This window comes from Squalius cephalus (genome assembly GCF_949319135.1).
Source record: "Squalius cephalus genome assembly, chromosome: 7".
In the NCBI taxonomy this organism is placed as follows: Eukaryota; Metazoa; Chordata; class Actinopteri; order Cypriniformes; family Leuciscidae; genus Squalius; species Squalius cephalus.
The window spans coordinates 20,440,117-20,458,928 of NC_137128.1; the positions used below are offsets into that span (position 1 = coordinate 20,440,117).

The 18,812-nt window shown below is 38.0% G+C and overlaps 1 protein-coding gene across 1 annotated transcript; it reads left to right on the plus strand.

Moving 5' to 3' along the window:
- The first annotated feature begins 1,745 nt into the window (after nucleotides 1-1,745).
- Nucleotides 1,746-18,349, plus strand: dvl3a (dishevelled segment polarity protein 3a). The gene is made up of 15 exons (XM_079875865.1): nucleotides 1,746-2,289; nucleotides 5,970-6,039; nucleotides 7,332-7,450; nucleotides 7,582-7,697; nucleotides 7,861-8,002; nucleotides 8,736-8,829; nucleotides 9,300-9,369; nucleotides 9,861-10,000; nucleotides 10,075-10,151; nucleotides 10,242-10,309; nucleotides 11,129-11,278; nucleotides 12,557-12,688; nucleotides 13,426-13,593; nucleotides 15,005-15,208; nucleotides 16,196-18,349. The coding sequence occupies exons 1-15, from the start codon at nucleotides 2,129-2,131 to the stop codon at nucleotides 16,525-16,527; spliced, it is 2,043 nt and encodes a 680-aa protein (XP_079731991.1). The 5' UTR covers nucleotides 1,746-2,128; the 3' UTR covers nucleotides 16,528-18,349.
- Nucleotides 18,350-18,812: the final 463 nt, after the last annotated feature.

An 18,812-nucleotide genomic window follows, 5' to 3' on the forward strand; every position in this document is an offset into this window, starting at 1 on the left:
GCATGTGAAGGCAGACGTCCCAACACTTTTGGCAATACAGTGTACTTTCGATAAAACCTGCTTAAAATTTTGTTGTTTGTATGTGGGTGTTTTGAGGTCTTTTAATATGTTTTAATATTTTGTGGTACACCTCATGAAAAGCAAATAGCCCAAACCTTTCTCTTTTTAATAAGCAATTTCCACATGTTAGTTTTTTCAAGTCTTTGAAAGCAGTGTTGTGTAAATGGCCCCTAAATTGTGCCAATTTTTTTTTACCAATGTTGTCCTCTAGGGCAGAGAAATTAGTAAAAATAAATCATGATGTCTGCAGAGTCATAGAAATGACTTTTCAAAAAGGGGGGAATTTTTGGGGATTATTTGTGTTATTTAACACTAGAATTATTTGCATCTGGAATAAAACATGTGTACACCAAGAATGTAGACTAGACTCCGATTTACTAAAATATCCATAAATCAGTCAGGAAAATGTATAATTCAGAATATTTAAATGTAGTTGAAAACTGTCATAAAAAATGGCCCTTTGGAGACAGTTAAATCCTTTAATGAACGTTTACAAAATCTTTTAGTGAACAAACTAAGGGATCATTATTCCAAATTCTAACCATCAAGGTTTCAGAGGAATATGAAATATTTCCCCTTTTCAATCGATATTAGTTGAGCCACTGACAGTGTTAAACCCAAAGCATCTGACACACTTTACCACACTGCTACTATTTTGATGAAAATTATTAATTCATGGCTCATATTTTAGCAATACAATTTCATGTTGTGTATTGGCAATTCAAGAACATGTACGATGTGAAGTATAGACCTGTCTAAATTTGCTTAATCTTGCTACATTAAAATTTACACCACGGCATAATTGGTACACACACTTCATGAATTATCCCCCAAAAAAGTGACATTTAAAGGACATTCTGGGAGTTGATATGAACATGTCATGTGACTAATGACTGAGCGTCTCCCTGTGATTACACAGTGTTATATGATACAGCTAAGACTAATCTTCCTGCAAACCACAGCAATTATAAACCAGGTCAAGTGGTTGTATTTTCTCTAATTTTATCTAACCTACTTTAATGTGAACTATATACAGGTTTAGTTTCATCGAGATAAAACTTTTTATCAACAGATATGGTAGATTGTACAGATGTTAAAAAAAGAAAAAAAGTATTTTTATTAGTGAAAAAAGAGAGAATTAAGACAAAATGCTAGCTTTTATCTCCACATGTTTTTACATTTCACTAAAACTTTGATGGATATGTGGAATAAAAATGTCTTTCAGTCCGGTAAAGGATTTTATAAACATTTTCTCTTAAGAAAAACAAAATGTTTCACTACAATGAAATCATAACCCTCTGAGTCTGTGGTATTAGTGGATATTTTAAAGGAAAACTGAAGCAGCAAAAATAAGACTTAAGAGTGAGAAAATGCATTCATAATTATTTGTGAAAATCATGCATTATGTTTCCATTTTATTTATTTCATATGCGCTTCAATGACAGTTTACCCCTAACTGAACACATGGCATGTTGTGCCACTCTTTTCATTCAAGTTTTTATGGTTTTTATGTGATTCCAGTTAATATTAGATATCCATAATTAGGCTTCTTCTCATTTCTACTTGCCCAACGGCCAACTTAGAAAAGCGGCTCAACTTACCCCACTCTCCAAATGGCATCTGTTTAGTAGAATGACCCCACGTAACTGTTTTCACACCTACCACCCCTCTCCGCTAGAGGGAGCGCGTTTCCCCGGGCAGTCGGCGTCAATGAAAGCAATACAATTCCTCTGTAAGGAGAGCACAGGGAAGCTCTCCGAGTAGCCTCGGCATTCCTGACCAAAATAAGCTTCTTTATCACACATTTCGCGGATTATTCTCTGTTCTCAACAGGCGGGATAGAGTGAAATAAGAGTATGGATCAGTAATCGCCCTTTAAACCAGTCAGCTCATGGAATATTTGCGCTGATATCGAAGATTCCTGGGAACTCCGGAGGAGAAAGAACGGGATTAGCAACAAAAAAAAGTCAACTGGCGGGTGTAAGCGAGCAAAAGCCCATTCTGGAGGGGCATCAGGGGAACCCCCTGCGCTGGATGACCGCCGATTACTTCTCCCCAGCGGTCTGCAATGGGGGAGACTAAAGTTATCTACCATCTCGACGACCAGGAAACTCCATACCTGGTCAAACTGCCCATCCCTGCCGAAAGGGTCACTCTTTTGGACCTGAAAAATGCTCTCAAGAAACCAAACTACAAGTTTTTCTTTAAATCTATGGACGATGACTTTGGGTGAGCCTACGTTACCGTACATTAGTTTTCTTAGCACTTGTGCATGTTTTCTCGGGGTTTACATACAATTCCAGCTCCTCACACGCTTTCTCCTCTAGTTTGGATCAGGGATCGACTGCCATGATCCAGGCTGATATAATATATCCCTCATTAATTCCGTTGGACGCGCTTGTGTGTGAAATGAGTCAAAATGTACAGTGTGTGTGTGTGTGTGTGTGTGTGTGTGTGTGTGTGTGTGTGCGCGCGCGCGCGCGGAGTTCAGCAGGGGTGAATGTTGGGTCCTGTTCATTTGTCGACGGCATCCATTTTAAGACTGGATTACTCTCAAATATGGCTTTTGGCCTGACGGCACGATCTTGGGTGTAGTTATAGTTATGTGAATGGTTGGAGAGCACAGTCAGAGTATCACAGGAGGGAGTTGTTCAGGATCCGTCCTCCTTAAATGTTCTCCAGCGTCAGTCTAAATTGCCATGACTACACAAAAAGCACTCGTGGTTTTGGTGTTTCTTCACGCTTATTGTGCTCAGATCCGGTTCCTAAAGTATTTTCTTTTTTTCCTCAAAGCACCTTCGTGTCAGAACATTCGAGAGCGAGTATCGCCGAAACCAACCCGTTTAACTAACACTTTGAGGAATTTTCCACCCCGATTCAAGAGTAGTACTGTAGAATCTATTTGAATGTGCAGAGCGCATGCGCGGTTCAACGGCCATATGCACCCCAAATTATTTTTTTGACCAAAACATTCGAGGTGCGTTTAGGCTATGGAATTTTGGTTGCGCTTAACGGATTATAATATGGTTTTGGTCGTTGGCCACACTTTTCTCAATGTTTCCATCACTTAAAGGCCTTTGAAGTAACGTTAGCTGTAAACTCTTTTGACTTATTTGTCACCAAAAAGCAGGCATGTTCATATTTGGATCTGTATATCAGGTGCCAGAATGGTAAAATAGAAGTGATGTACAGGCCTGAAAAGTCATGGAAATTAATTAGGGGTATGTATTTTTCAAGCTTTGCTTTACGATTAAATATATCAGTGGTTAGAAAATTCTCTTTGTGAGTGCTTGTATTGATTAAAAGGCACTGTGTGAAATGTCTTTATTGTTCTTCATATCTCGGCATTATTACAATATATATAGTGTTTAACCGGTCACTTGTAAGTATGTTGAAGTGATTGAAAATGTCATGAAACTTTGCTTCATTATTTATTTTTTTACTAAGCCAGTGCCCAGATTTAAAGGCATAGTTCACCCAAAAATGAATATTCCCATTTACTCACCCTCATGTTGTTCCAAACCTTGTTGAACACAAAAGAAGATATTTTAAAGAATTTTGGTAGTCAACCAGTTGATGGCATCCATTGACTTCCATAGTAGGGAAAAAAAACACTGGAAGTCAATGGGGTCCATCAACTGTTTGGTTACTGATATTCTTCAAAATATCTTCTTTTGTGTTCAGCAGAAGAAAGAAACTCATACAGGTTTGGAACAACATGAGGATGAGTAAATGATTACCGAATTTCCTTTTTTGGGTGAACCATGCCTTTAAAAGTGCATGAGTTCTGTCTGTTAAGCATTGTTTAAAGTGTTGCCTGTGTCTTTTAACTAGCTTGTGAATCAGTCACATTTGGAGACCTGGCTAGTGTTCTTGTCCTGTCTGTCTGTTTCATTAGCCGAAAGAATGTTGACTTGGAACAACTGCAGGCTCGCTGTGGAATGCCCTGATCGCTTCAGCACTGGCAGCTTTACAGCCTTTTCCAGTGAAATAGGCTATCGTCCCATTCCCCTCCCTTTGACTCCCCTTCAACAAAGTTCATTAAAAGCTTAAAGATGTTCGTCGTTGAAGGGCAGGCTCCCGATTTCTGCCAAATGGAAACGAAAAGCTCAATTGAATCTGTCTCAATTGATGTTTTACATGTCTGTCAACGCAACAAAGAGGCTTTTTACACATTTGTAAATGTTATTATTGGATTGGAGTGTTTGTGAATGAAGGAAAAGATTTTTTCTGTATGCACGTCATCAGTACACAGGTAGTTAGTTACAAAGCAGTAGTATAGAATTAATAAATAGTCTGGGTTTAAGCATCCGTAGCGTATAATTCAACACCACGGACAATCATTTTGATTTGTCCCACAGTTTGTAGAAGATGGTTCACTTTTGGGAAGTTTGTCTTGTGCTGTGACAAACTGTACTCTCTAATACAATTATTATTAATAGTAACTATACACCAGCATTTATATGTTTGCTTTTATTTAGATCAGAAAAACAGTTTTAAAAAACCCACTAATACTGTGAAATATTATTACAATTTAAAATAATGTATTTCTGTTTCAATATATTTAAAAAATGTAACTTATTCCTGTGATGCAAATTAGAATTTTCAGCATCATTACTTCAGTGTCACATGATCCTTCAGAAATCAGTCTAATATGATGATTTGATGCTCAAGAAACATCAGTGTTGAAAACAGTTGTGCAGCTTTTTTGTGTGTGTATAAAAACTGATAAATCTTTTCAAGATTCTTTGATAATAGAAAGTTTAATAGAACAGACTTTATTTGAAATGGAAATGTCTTGTCAATGTAAAAGGCGTTGATAAATGCAATGCGTCCTTGCTGATTAAAAATATTCATTTCTAAATTTTCTATCACAAAAAAACTTAGTGACTCCAAAGTTTTGAACAATAGTGTATATAATATTAATTCAGAGTCTACATGGAAATGTATACATGGTGCTTTTGAATATGTAGGCTAAAAGTTGGGAAAACAGTTAGGAACTTAGGACAGTTATATATACTTTTCTTAATAGATTCCTAAAAGTTGATTAAAAATGTCCATAGACATGTTATGCAATAACTACTCAAATACAAAAAAACAAAAACCTTTGACCTGTTTCCACAATTGGACATTGCATTTTTATTTATTTCTTTTTCCAGGCCAGGGCTGTATTTCTCAAAAGCATTGTGAGCTAAGTTGATCATAGAGACCATTGGTGGCAATGGTTGTACGATCTACTTTGGCTTACGGTGCTTTTGGGAAACACAGCCCTGGAAAAGTAATGAAAAAGTCGAGGAAATTACTTCAGTGATTATAAATTTATCTGGTTATGTTCTAGATGTTGGCTCAAAATCTCAGACTTTTTTGTTTTACACAAATAAGTGTAATGCAAATACGTGTAATTGTTTAAATCTTTTCATTTCAAGCATTGCTGGGCGAACTGATTCTAAATTATAATTGATTTGATTTGGAGTGTCATATTACCATTTTGTTGGTTGTGAGCATAATGTGAGCTTGCATTCGAACAAACAGGTTTTTTTTTTTCATACAGGCTTGCAAATGCAACATTCTAGTGGTAAATTTCATTGAACATCTGAAATAACTTTGATTTCGTGAGTTTTGAATCATATCTGGTTTAGCCTCCCTCAGCTCTTCCATTTGTTCTTCAGTCCTTTGTGTGTTTTGTGAGCACGTGTGTGCAATGCTTATCTGATTAATGCGTTTCTGATCCAACCCGTCCTTTCTTTCATCTAATGGCAGTCTCATTTACGTATTCTAATTTATTCCCAGACATTCTGGGGATCTCTAAAGCTGATCTTCCTTTATTTTACACTTCACACACAGACTGTGGTTGGAAAATAAGACCTGTCTGTTCTGATTGTGTTTCTCTGTTTCTTGTGTTTCTGCAGGGTGGTCAAGGAGGAAATCACTGACGACAATGCAAAGCTTCCCTGTTACAATGGCCGTGTGATTTGCTGGGTGAGAACAGAAACACACACACACACATCCCATCCAGCCTTGCATCTTAATTCTCTGGTGCTCCTTGCATAATAGATCAGCCTTTTAATTCAGCCCATTCCCGGTTCTCTTGAGTGCTGACACTGCTGTATTTGTATTTTTCAAAGAGGCTGCCAGTCATTCCTGCTTAAGGTTCACTTCAGTGTGATGCATCTAATCAAAGACTTTGGTACGCTGCATAGGCTTTGTTTTATGTGCTTCACATTTAAATTGAAAATTCGCTGGTCTTCAGCCCGCTTTTGTTACAATGTTGGTAGTATATGTGAATGAAGAATGTTCACTCATTCAAATTCAAGTTTATTTGTCAGCAAAAGTCAGCCAGATGATTTCCGCATTTTCTTATCCCTGCACACGGACAGTCAGATCGACAGAGGGTTAAAATTGACCAGTAAAAAAAAAAAAAAAATGTTTTTGCCTGCCGTGTCTCGCCTTAACAGAACATTTATTGTAAGAGAAGGTTTATCATTGAAATTGTTTCGTACTTGGTCTACTCTTTAAACTGCGTTATGGTAAAAATGTAGCACTATGGCAACAGCTTTACTTGCATGCGAATGGCAGTTTCTTTCAGTTTTTCCCCACCGTTTGGCCTAAAACACTGTGTTCGTTGTCATTCCGTTTGGAATGTGCCGGAAAATATGAATAATCTCAGTGTTTGTAGTCAACCGTGTCTACAACGCACTAGATCCTTCCCTGAAAATTACTCACTCCTGCTAAATGTTTACTCTTTGAATTATTGATGTTGACACCAATATGAATAAAAGTTTGCTTAGAAGTATTTCCTACTAAAGCAAGTCTGTATTTGACACTGGTCAAGCGTATCCATAGCAGACTGGTGAGAGAGGCCTTGGACGGCAAGTCATTAAATTTAAACTTTTTGTTGGAAATGGCACAAAACAATTCAAAACCATATGTGATCAACATGAATGCAAAGAATACACTAAGATCTTGGCACATGTGTCTTAAACTAGCTTTTTCTTTCCTTTCCCACTTTACATTCAATTCATTTAGCTGTTCTTATTGCTCTGTTTTGTTTAAGTTGCTTGTCCAGCCATAGAAAAAGTTCTCTTGGGATCTGGAACCATATTATAAGCCATATATGAAGTTTAGGGTATTGTAATGTTTTTATATTTAGAGATCCTAGTATAGGAGTATTGAACTGAAGCAATTCTGATAAGCAGAAACCATGTCTTGGTTCATAACCACTTCAGGTTACAGTGTGAACTGCTCTTGACAACTTTTGTGTATGTTAATAGCTGGTGTCCTCAGACGGCTCCCACTCAGATGGATGTTCAGTGGCAGAGAGTCAGTCCGAGCGGCCGCCATCTCACGAGAGAAGCCAAGGCATTGGAGATTCCAGACCCCCGTCCTTCCAGTACGTTTTTTTTGTTGTTGTGTTGTACAAATGATCAGATCATATAACAAGTTGGCAGTAAAACTCAAAATAAGGAACATGTTGTCACAGTCTTTTTGTTTCTGTAATCTTTAACCTTCTCTCCCACACAGTCCAAAGGCTGCAGGCAGCCGGCATGGTGTGGACGATGAGACGGAGACGGATTCAGTGGTGTCACACCGGAGGGAGAGGGACAGGTCGCGCAGGAAACACTCACATGAGCACTCTGGTATGTGTCACCTCACTTCTCACTGCATGTCTTGTGCTTTGTGAGACCTGCCATGGTTTGTATCAGTAAAAGGTTCATGTTTAATAGTAATAATTATTCCTATTTAATAATTTAAAGACAAATCCACAGTTGAATCAGTGATAATTAATGTTGGTCTCTGTAGGAGGAAGGCAGAATGGCTACTCACGGGGAGGCAGAGGCGTGGATCTGGGAGGTTATGACGTCTGTGACAGCCGTTCTTCCCTCATGAGCAGTGAACTGGAATCAAGCAGCTGTTTTGACTCGGATGACGGCTCCACCAGCCGGTGGGTCTCACAGCATTTGTTCGTTCCCAAACCAATGCGCTCAATATGATTACGATCACAGCGAGCCCCAATGGTTTGTCAGAGCTCAGACTTGATGGCATATATGTGGGCAATCATAAATATAGTTTGGAGATTTGGGAAATTGTTTAAAGTAAACGTAGATTAATGGTGTCGATAGGGTTGGGAATCGAAAACTGGTTATTTCTCAGAACCAGCTGAAGAAGTTGTTTTGTGGTAATAAATGTACTTTTAATAATAATAATAATAATAATAAAATGTAGAGAAGCAAAAAATATCTTTAGTGTTTTTGAGTGTTTGTTTTAGTATTTGGTAATGGTGTAATACTTTGTGTAGTATAAATGTATTGGTTGCTCCCTGAAAAGGACTAAAAAAACAATCAGAAAGAATCAGAGCTGTTAAAAAATGAAAATTCAGTCATCTTTTACCCACCCTCATGTCATTTCAAACCTGTAAGACTTTCATTCAGTGAAATATTGAGAGATTTCTGTACCTCCATTGCAAGTCCATTCCACAAAAACTAACAACATCAGATATGATAAACGGCAACTGAATTGTACTTACTGGACGTTCAAGAACAAACCTAGCTGGTTCTTCTAGAAGCTTAAACATGCTTGCACAGTTCCTAAGTATCTTCTTCACATCTGTTTCACATTACTATTGACTTGAAACAGAATGAAATGCTCATGTAAACTCTGTGACACTTGTTTCTCAGTTTTAGCAGTGTTACGGAGCAAAGTGGCTCGTCCAAGCTGTTGAGACGACATCGCCGGCGGAGGCGCAGACCCAAAGCCCAGCAAATGGACAGGGTGAGACAGTGGACAGAGCTCTTAACTCTTTCCCCGCCATTGACGGAATTTTCCGGCAATCCATGTTTTTTCGCTGTTATACAGTAGGGGGGCGATATTACACATCTCATGAAAGAGTAGAGAATCTGCGGATCAAAACACAGGCGAAGAAGCAGAAACAAGTGATGAAAGCATTGCTTATGGACATGTAAAATAATGCAGTCATCATTAATAAATCAAAACTGTTACCGAATGAAATGTCTTAGACAAAAGCTCGATTTTCTCAGCTTTTTGTTCAAATGGTGTTTTTTTTTTTTCATGTTGAATGTACAGATATTCATACAACAAAATATTCTAGGGGCCATGAAAGTTTTTTGAGAATGTTGATTAAAAAAAATGAAAGTGAAAGTGAAAGAGGTAAGTGTCAAAAAACATGTATACAAAACATTATATATTAAAATGACTTTATCTCTCTCTCTCTCTCTCCACAGTCGTCTTCTTTCAGTAGCATCACTGACTCCACCATGTCGCTGAATATCATCACTGTCACTTTAAATATGGGTGAGTTTGCATTATTTGGTTTTGTTCCTTTTTAATTAAACTCTGAATTAATTCACAGTACAGCAGCCTTGAGTGCCTTAAAATATTAAAGGGATAGTTCACCCAAAAATGAAAATTAGCCCATGATTTACTCACCCTCAAGTCATCCTAGTCATTCTGTTTTGAAGTCCATAAAAGTGCATCTATCCGTCATAAAAGTGCTCCACACGGCTTTGGGGGGTTAATAAAGGCCTTCTGAAGTGAAGTGATGCGTTTGTGTATGAAAATTATCCATATTTAAAACTTTATAAAGTAAAGTTGGCTTCTGGCCAAACAAACATACGTATTTCAAATTGCGCAAGTTGCTCTTTATACGCAAGTCGACTACATAATGGCCGTTTGGCCGGAAGCTAGAATTTTACTTTGTATTGAGGTAAACCCCTGTGTAGATGTGCAACATATTATTAAAGTCAACTAGTTGCCTGAAACCTCTTTCGCTTGACCTCATTTAGAGAAGTATAACTTCCTGGGCATCAGTATCGTTGGTCAGAGCAACGAGCGCGGCGACGGAGGCATCTACATCGGCTCTATAATGAAGGGCGGAGCGGTGGCGGCCGATGGGCGGATCGAGCCTGGTGACATGCTGCTGCAGGTGAGGTTTGGATGAAGACCTGTTGAGGTTAGGAATCTGGTTGTATCAGTTCATATTACCGTTTCCTCTCACAGGTGAACGACATCAACTTTGAGAACATGTGCAACGATGATGCCGTACGAGTGCTGAGGGAGATCGTGCATAAGCCTGGGTGAGTCATATTACAAAACATTCTCGTTTATGTTTAGCTGATCAACAAAAGTGTGTTAACAACTGCACTTTTTTTTTTTTTTTTTTGCAGGCCTGTGTCGCTTACTGTGGCCAAATGCTGGGACCCAAACCCTAACAGTTGCTTTGCTTTGCCGAGGAGTGAGTGTTCAATTTGTCCCTCTCACACACTCATTTATACATAAATGCACCATAATATTCGTTTTAAAAGAAATTAATAATTTTATTCAGCAAGGACGTATTCAATTGACCAATAGTGGCAAATTAATTTATATTAATTTTTATTTCTATTTCAAATAAATGCTATTCTTTTGAACTTTGTATTCATCAAAGAATCCTGAAAAAAATGTTTCAGTTTCCACAAAAATATTGAGTAGCACAACATATCACAACAATGATAATGATAATAAATGTTTCTTGAGCAGCAAATCATCATAATAGAATGATTTCTGAAGGATCATGTGACACTGAAGACTGGAGTAATTCAGTAAATTCAGCTTTGCATCACAGGAATAAATTACATTTTAAAATATACTAAAATAGAAAATAACTGTAGTATAACTATGTAATAATATTTGACAGTATTAGATTTAAAAATGCAGCTTTGGTTATATATATATATATATATATATATATATATATATATATATATATATATATATATATATATATATATATATAAATATAAATATATATATATAAATATAAATATAAATATATATATATATATATATATATATATATATATATATATATATATATATAAAAAATTTTTTTTTTTTTTTTTTTGTTGTATAATCATTACAATGTATTGTGGTAGTTTTAACAATAAGGTTTGAATAGTTCTCTGTCATTGTTCATCTTGTATTCTTAAGGAGATTTGTAAAACTTGTTGTGGTGAAAACTTAAACTCATTTGTTTTGTATAGCTTTGTTGAGTACTTGTTGCCCTCTGTCCCAGGTGAACCCATCCGGCCCATTGACCCTGCAGCCTGGGTGTCCCATACGGCAGCCATGACGGGTGTCTATCCTGCCTACGGCATAAGTCCTTCCATGAGCACAGTCACCTCCACCAGCTCCTCCATCTCCAGCTCCATCCCAGAGACTGAGAGTAAGACATCTGCTGTTCACTCTCCTCCAGATGTTATTGCACACAGCTTGGAAATCTTTAAAAGTTTAGTTCACCCAAAAATGAAAATTCTGTCATTAATTGCTCACCCTAATGTCTTTCCAAACCCGCAAGACTTTCGTTCATCTTCTGAACACAAATTCATATATTTTTGTTGAAATCTGAGAGCTTTCTGTCCCTCCATTGACAGCGGCGTAACTACCACTTTCACGCTTCATAAAGTTTAAAGTCACTCGATCGCTTTAAATCAGGGTTTCTCAAACTCGGTCCTGGAGGGCCACCGTCCTGCACAGTTTAGCTCCAACCCTGATCAAACACACCTAGCTGTGAGTTTCTAGTGATCCTGAAGACATTGATTAGCTTGCTCAGGTATGTTTGATCAGGGTTGGAGCTAAACTGTGCAGGACAGTGGCCCTCCAGGACCGAGTTTGAGAAACCCTGCTTTAAATGATGAACAGATATAATTTAGTCTTTTATTCACATATAAACTTTGATCAGCGAACATAAACAGAAGCTCATCCAAACCTGCTTGGCGCATGAGAACAAACCTCATTGGTTCAAACGTGCTGCGTAACACGAGAATGAACCTCAGTTGATGAATGTTTATATCTGAATAAAAGCCTAAATTGAATCTGTTCATTATATGAAGTGATCGTGTCACTGTGAACTGCTCAATTCATATGGATTAGTTTTACGATCTCTTTATGAACTTTTTGAAGTGTCTAAGTGGTATTGAGTAGCTGTCAATGGAGGGACAGAAAGCTCTCGGATTTTATCAAAAAGATTGTACATCGAACATTTGTGTTCAGAAGATGAACGAAAGTCATACGACATGAGGGTGAGTAAATGATTCCAGAATTTTCATTTTTGGTGTCAAGTCTTTTCCTATAAGGTATATAATTCATCCCACAACGTTTGTTAGACATGAATGATACCTCAAATTATGCGGTTTGTTGAGGAGAGTTGTACTGTTAATTTTCTTGTGATCATACTTACTAGTTCTAACTTGCAAATGACAAAATGGGTGAAAAATTAAAGTGTAATATTTCATGTAGTTTTTGTAATGTTGTAAAATGTTTAATTGTATATAAATATAATTGTTAATTGTTTTATTTTTGCATTGAGTTTAACCTTTGATGCTGATATGGCATTAAAAAAATAAACACCTTAACAACTGTGAAGCAACATAGATTGTGGGAGGTCCTGATTTCTCGCCACCAGGCAGATTCTTTTGTAAACTGTGTGTTGTTCTCCTCGCAGGATTTGATGACTACCACCTGTCCGTCCACAGCGACATGGCAACAGTTGCAAAAGCAATGGCCTGTCCTGACTCAGGACTGGAAGTTCGAGACAGAATGTGGCTGAAGATCACTATAGCCAATGCTTTCATAGGTCAAGACACACTTTATTTAAATTATAGATTGTAGTAGTTCATCCTTATAGTTTTACCTGTAATTGTACCAATATTCAAGTCAGCACGAAACTTGACTTTTCTTCCCTACTTTGATGCTCTTTCTTGTGAAACCGCTTTTCAAACGAGAAAAAAGATGCAGGCGGGACTTTATTTTGTCCATTAGGAATTGATCGGATCATTTGATCGCTGTCGTTTGCCAATTGCTGTGATGTCATGTGAGTGGCAGGTTGCTGAAACAGATGTTATTGACCCGCCCTCGCACCAGTGGGACAGTAGAGATGTTGTGATGGGGAGAAGAAGTTAGTGTTATTGATTAAAGATAATGAGGACACATGAAAAAAAAAAAAGATGTGCACGGATAAATCATTTATAATAAACACTGCAATATTCCATAACAGAAATAATAATTGTTTATTAAAGTGTACATAGCAACAAGATAAACTGCAATATTCTGTTTGAAGCCTGTCCCTCCACAATCAACTGCAAGCTTGCAATCATTTTTTAGTGCCGAATCCAGTCAACACCCGATGCATAGAATCCAAGTCCCTTTCCTATTTTTTTTTTCTTTTTCAGTAATATTTGTAATCGGATGTATTTCACAATATAAGAGAATAATATCTGCTACTTCCATTTTATCACAACTTTAAAATAAACATCAGCAAACTACTCCATGGAGCCGCTGTATATAATAATTGGTGCACATGTTGGTTTTTAGGCTCTGATGTGGTTGACTGGCTGTTTCATCACGTGGAGGGCTTTGCAGATCGCCGTGAAGCACGCAAGTACGCCAGCAACCTGTTGAAGGCTGGCTTCATCCGCCACACTGTCAACAAAATCACCTTCTCCGAGCAGTGCTACTACATCTTCGGAGATCTTTCTGGCAGTAAGTACTTTTATGAGATTTCTGTCACTTACTCTCCCTTGTGTTGTTCCAAACCTGTATGACTTTCATTCTTCTGTGGACCAGATCATAAAATATGGATCTCTGAGCTGTTCTTTACCAGACAATAAATCCATACTGTGACCAGGGAAATGTGAAATGGATGAAAAAGCAAAAGTTAAAGTGGTCCTATGGTTTGAATATGTGGCATGTGACTTGCCATCTGAGAGCTTTTGCTTTAAATTTCAATCCTCTCACAAAGCCATCATATGGCATAGCCAGATCCTGTCTGGATCTTTTTGCAGGTTATTAGCACAGACATAATCGACTGTGGTGTCGACTCGCGTTGCCTGCAGCTAGGCCAAAACATTGCACTTCAACACACGTCAAAGACAACTGTCAACTAGCTCTCCATAACTCTCCATACCAGCAGGTGGCAGTAGTCTATATTTCTCATTCAAAAAGGGAAATTGGGGCTGCGTTCCAGTCCAAAATTGTCATGCCCTTCACTCGCTAACTTCCCTCCGTCTCGTTCACTCGGATGTACGTCGTTGCATGAGTGCCCACTACTGGCGGAACCTTTGCCATAGGCTGAATTGGAATGTGCCAAGCCCTTGATCACTTAGAATCCACTATGGGGTTGATTTATTGTTTAATGCAGCATTATATATGTATATAGGTGTGTTTGAGTTTTATATAATTAATATATTATAGAGTTGTTTGTGGTGGGGTAAATTAAACGCAATATGCGTTGACGTGGACCCTCACCCCCCAGAATGCGGTTTCTACCAAGGGGGAAACGTGATTTTGCCCCTGCCCCCTGCAGAAGTCTGTGCTGAGACCGTCAGATTCAACAGGCCTCAAAAGCAAGTTGCAACACAAGTCACATGGCTTGGCGGCTTCAATATGCATTCATTTTATGGAGAAGAGCTGTTCGGAGATTCGTCTAAACATGTCCTTTTGTGCTCCACAGAAGAAAGAGTCATTTGGGTTCGGATGAACATTATTTATAATAGATCCTATATATTAAGTAAAGACAAAATTTAGAGCTGAGCTAATCCTTTAACACAACGAAATATCACAGTTTACATATGGTCCCTGCCCATTGTATATTTAAATCAAACAAATGCGTAATTTCATTGTAAGCTAGTAGGGGATTTTAAACCACTATTTGGATTTGAGTTGTTATTAGTCCAGATGTTGAATTTACGAATTTTCTGTTTGATTATGTAGCTATATAAATATTCTACTGCTATGTTTAGTGTAGGCTTGTCAGTACGAGGGAAAATTCTATTTCAGGCTCCAGCTATTCATGGCCCAGCACTTCCATCTGTCCCAGTGAAAGTTGCCGTCACTGTACATTCAGGTTTGCATTGTGTCGACACTCTATCAACGGGACCGTGTTTTGTTGTAGACATGGCCCATCTCTCTCTGAATGACCATGACGGCTCCAGCGGGGCGTCTGATCAGGACACTCTTGCTCCATTGCTTCACCCCGCTGAAGCTCCCTGGCCCGCCGCGTTCCCTTACCAGTACCCAACAGCCCATTCCCATGCGGACGCCGCTCACAGCTACTCTGAAGCCGGTGGAGGCAGCGCAGGAAGCCAGCACAGTGAAGGTGAGTAACCTCAAATCACGCTGCACGACATATCGAAATAACATAGTTTTTGCCATACGGTTTAGAGCAATTTGATCAACCCTGCAGTCTGCGGTTTTAGTAAGTATATACTAGGGGTTGAACGACTTTTGAACACATTTATGTGATTAAAGTCGAGTCTCAGAACGGTTCGGATTCTTTATGGTGAACCTGATTTCACCAAGTACATCATGTTCCTGGATCAACATCTTTGTTGGTCCTGGAACAACATTCCAATCAACCAATCAGATTTGAAGGACAAGTTTACAGTTTATGTCTTTACATTAGTGTTAGGCTTTGTGTTTAGGCTTACAACCAAGGTTAGGTGCTTCTACATTAGTGTTATTCACATATCATCTCCCTTGATTTTAGGGATAAGATATTGGTAGTGATAGGTTTAGGGGTAGGGATATGGTTACGATCAAATATTCAGACAGGAATGTTGTTCCAGGTTCAACAAAGTATGTTGGTATGCTTGATGCTTGATGGTATACTGTTTAAAAATGAAATTAAGATCTATGTATGGATGTATGGATTTATTTTTTGTTTAATATATTGAATAATCACAATAAAATTATAATAATTATGATAATTTTATAGTCAAATTGAATTGGTGTGAATGTAGCCTATGAAAACTTGAAAAATACTGGAAATAAGTTTTTCTCAAATCGTTCAGCACTTAAAGGATTTCGCACCTAAAGTCTTTAGAGTAAAAAGTAATTTTGCAGCTTTTTTATTTTTATTTTGATGCATTCTCCCCAAAAATCAGCCTAATTATTCTAGAATGATTCTTTATTTTCCAAATCGAGCTTTTCAATCATCTGATGAAACTTCCTGTATTTTTTCATGTCACAATATACATTGCAGAAAAATTAAATATCACAGTGTCATTTTTTTTTTTTTTTCAATATGGTGCGGACCCAATTCATTTAAGTAGCGTCTCACTTTCCTTAACGTTGCTGTCCATAGGGAGCAGCGGTTCAAACTGCAGCTGGAGCAGGACTGAGGGGAAAACCGCAGCTGGAGACTTCAGGATAGGAGGCGGAGGCGAAATGGGCGACGCTCATGAGTTTGACTTCCGCAGAGACAGAGCCCCCAGCGAGCGCTCGGTGGCGGCACCACCCAGCGAGGGCAGCGTGCGAAGCTCACGATCTCACAGCTACAGCCTGAAGCAGGGATCCGCACGAGCCGGCCCGGGGTCGCCGTCCTCCCGCCTTCTCGCCAGCATTCCCCCCGAACTCACGGGCTCCCGCCGCTCCTGCAACACAGCCAACGGGGAGTTCTTCGTCGACATCATGTGACTTACAAGCAGAAGTGCCCAAACAGTTTTTTGCCTTATGGATTACAAAAAAAATGTGGCCTATTAGTGCAACCGATTAGAATTAGGATTAGTGCTGACCTAAAAATCAATAGCTTGCGAGCCCCAACAATACTTAGGTCTTAGAAATTAGTCTACTAAAGCATAGGAAAACATCAGTTCCTGCTTACAAGAACAGATTAAGACTTTTTTTTTTTTTTTTTACTAAATATTGAGCAAAATCACCTCAAAATAGTTGGGAAACGTGTTATTGGAGAAAATGGAAAGATTTCCTCTTATGGATGGACAAAAAAAAGAGATTTTGAGAGAAATAGCAATAATTGAATGGGATTTAGTTACAACACTATATGGGTGTGAGGTTTCAAGGTGAATGTAGTCCAACCAAGGACGTAAATGTCAAAGTTTGAAGAGAAATGCCTGTTGTCATCTGCCCTGTTTTAGCGCATATTAGGAGGTTCTTAACTTTCTTTTGTCCTTTTTTACATTTTTACTCTCAGTAAATGTCTCTTGAAGATATTTCATTATTCACGGAAATTGTTTTTACTGAGAATATATTTTTCAGTGTTTGTCAGCAATATTGTATTGGGAGAATTTTTTGAAGAACCATGTTAAGGAGATTTCTTTTTTTAATTTATAAATATAGTTTTATTGTGACATGCTTGGAGTACATATGTGTCTGTGTGTGTTTTATGGGTTCAGCTTGAGGAATGTGAAGGCTGTCCTCATCTGGAATCCAGATGTTTCTGGGTTTGTGTGTCCGTCTGCTTTTATTGTTTTTCGGCTAATATTCTGAGGTTATCCGTACTTCAATGTTTTTCAGAGCTTGAAAAGATAATCTCTCAAGTATTGAATCGTAGTGTTGGTATTGTTTTGGTACAATCTGGTTTGGAAGTCCATAAAAGTAGCCACTGAATGCGAATATAAAGTATGACATTAAGTTACAGGTGTTTAGTAGTAGTATATGAGTTGATAATGTTCAGTTTCTGCATTAACTACCTACAAGAGTGGTTGTTAACTAACTAGACTTAACAATTGTGCAGCATTAGGATAGCAAAGCAAATAGGCTCATAACCTGTGAATGAATCATTTTAACTTCAGATCCAAAGAACAGAAATAATATACAGACAAATAACGTGCAGACAAAACGTGCACATGAATGTAATTTCCCACGTCAGATCAGAAAACTTAGTAAAAACACTCTTAAAGGAGCATCTGGAGATGTTTCTGGTGGATATTTGGCAACTGATGGACTTCAGATTTGTTTCTGTATGAAAAAAGGATCATCATGGGTATGTGCTTTGCCTCAGTGTTCTTGATGCCAACTTTCAGGCAGAGACACACACTTTTAATCAAGCACCAGTTTGGGAACCAAAGAAATAACAGTAGACACGAAAACATTTGTCAAATGTGAAAAAGATGAACTTCAGAGTTGCTTTGGATCAACAAATCCTACCAGATTACTCACAAATTGTAGTCAGTACTGATTCCAAATTACATGACACAAATTGTAGTTAGTAACGTAATCCATTACATTGCACATTTAAGGTAATATAATCAGACTACTTTTAGATTACTTTTGACCTAACTTATTTATAACATTGATTTGAATAGGATGATCTTGTACAATATTGATATAAAAATACAAAGAGAAAGAAAATATCCCTGCATTGCATGCAAATATGAAATGATGTGAATTTGTACATTTTAATGTGTTTGAAAGACAAAAGCCTTCCAAAGAAAGTAATACACGGTTAAATGAGTCACTGAGCGATAGTTCAAATAATTTGTATATAAGCACTAGACCTTTATAGAAAGAAAAATGTAAAAGATAAATTAAAGAAGTATTAGAGAGAATCAATTATATATAATTTACTGCCATTGTGAGATTGTAATCATGAAAAAATAATGGGGTAATTGATGTATCTAGCTGGATGGTGAAATCATGCTGTAGAGAGAGAGTAGAGACCGTCTTTTCCAGGTTGAGCTGCAGGTGATGTTCTTTCATCCAAGATGTCCGCCAGACCACTTGAGATTTGTGCAGCTACTGTGGGATCATCTGGTTGAAATGAAAGGTACAGCTGCGTGTCAGCATAGCATGTGCCTGTATGATGGATCCCAGTGATGTAGTGTATTTGGAAAAGAGGAGGGGTCCAAGAACTGAACCCTGAGGAACCTCCATGATCAGTTGATGTGCTTTGGATACCTCCCCTCTCCAGACAACCCTGAAATACCTTCCTGTTAGAAAGGATTTAAACCAGTCAAGTGGAG

What these genes read in the sequence shown, in the direction of transcription:
- dvl3a (XM_079875865.1), top strand. Translation starts at nt 2,129, where the DNA reads ATGGGGGAGACTAAAGTTATCTACCATCTCGACGACCAGGAAACTCCA. An exon ending in ATGGCCGTGTGATTTGCTGG is followed by an intron (nt 6,040 to 7,331) that starts GTGAGAACAGAA and finishes GTATGTTAATAG; the next exon opens with CTGGTGTCCTCAGACGGCTC. An exon ending in AGGAAGCCAGCACAGTGAAG is followed by an intron (nt 15,209 to 16,195) that starts GTGAGTAACCTC and finishes TGCTGTCCATAG; the next exon opens with GGAGCAGCGGTTCAAACTGC.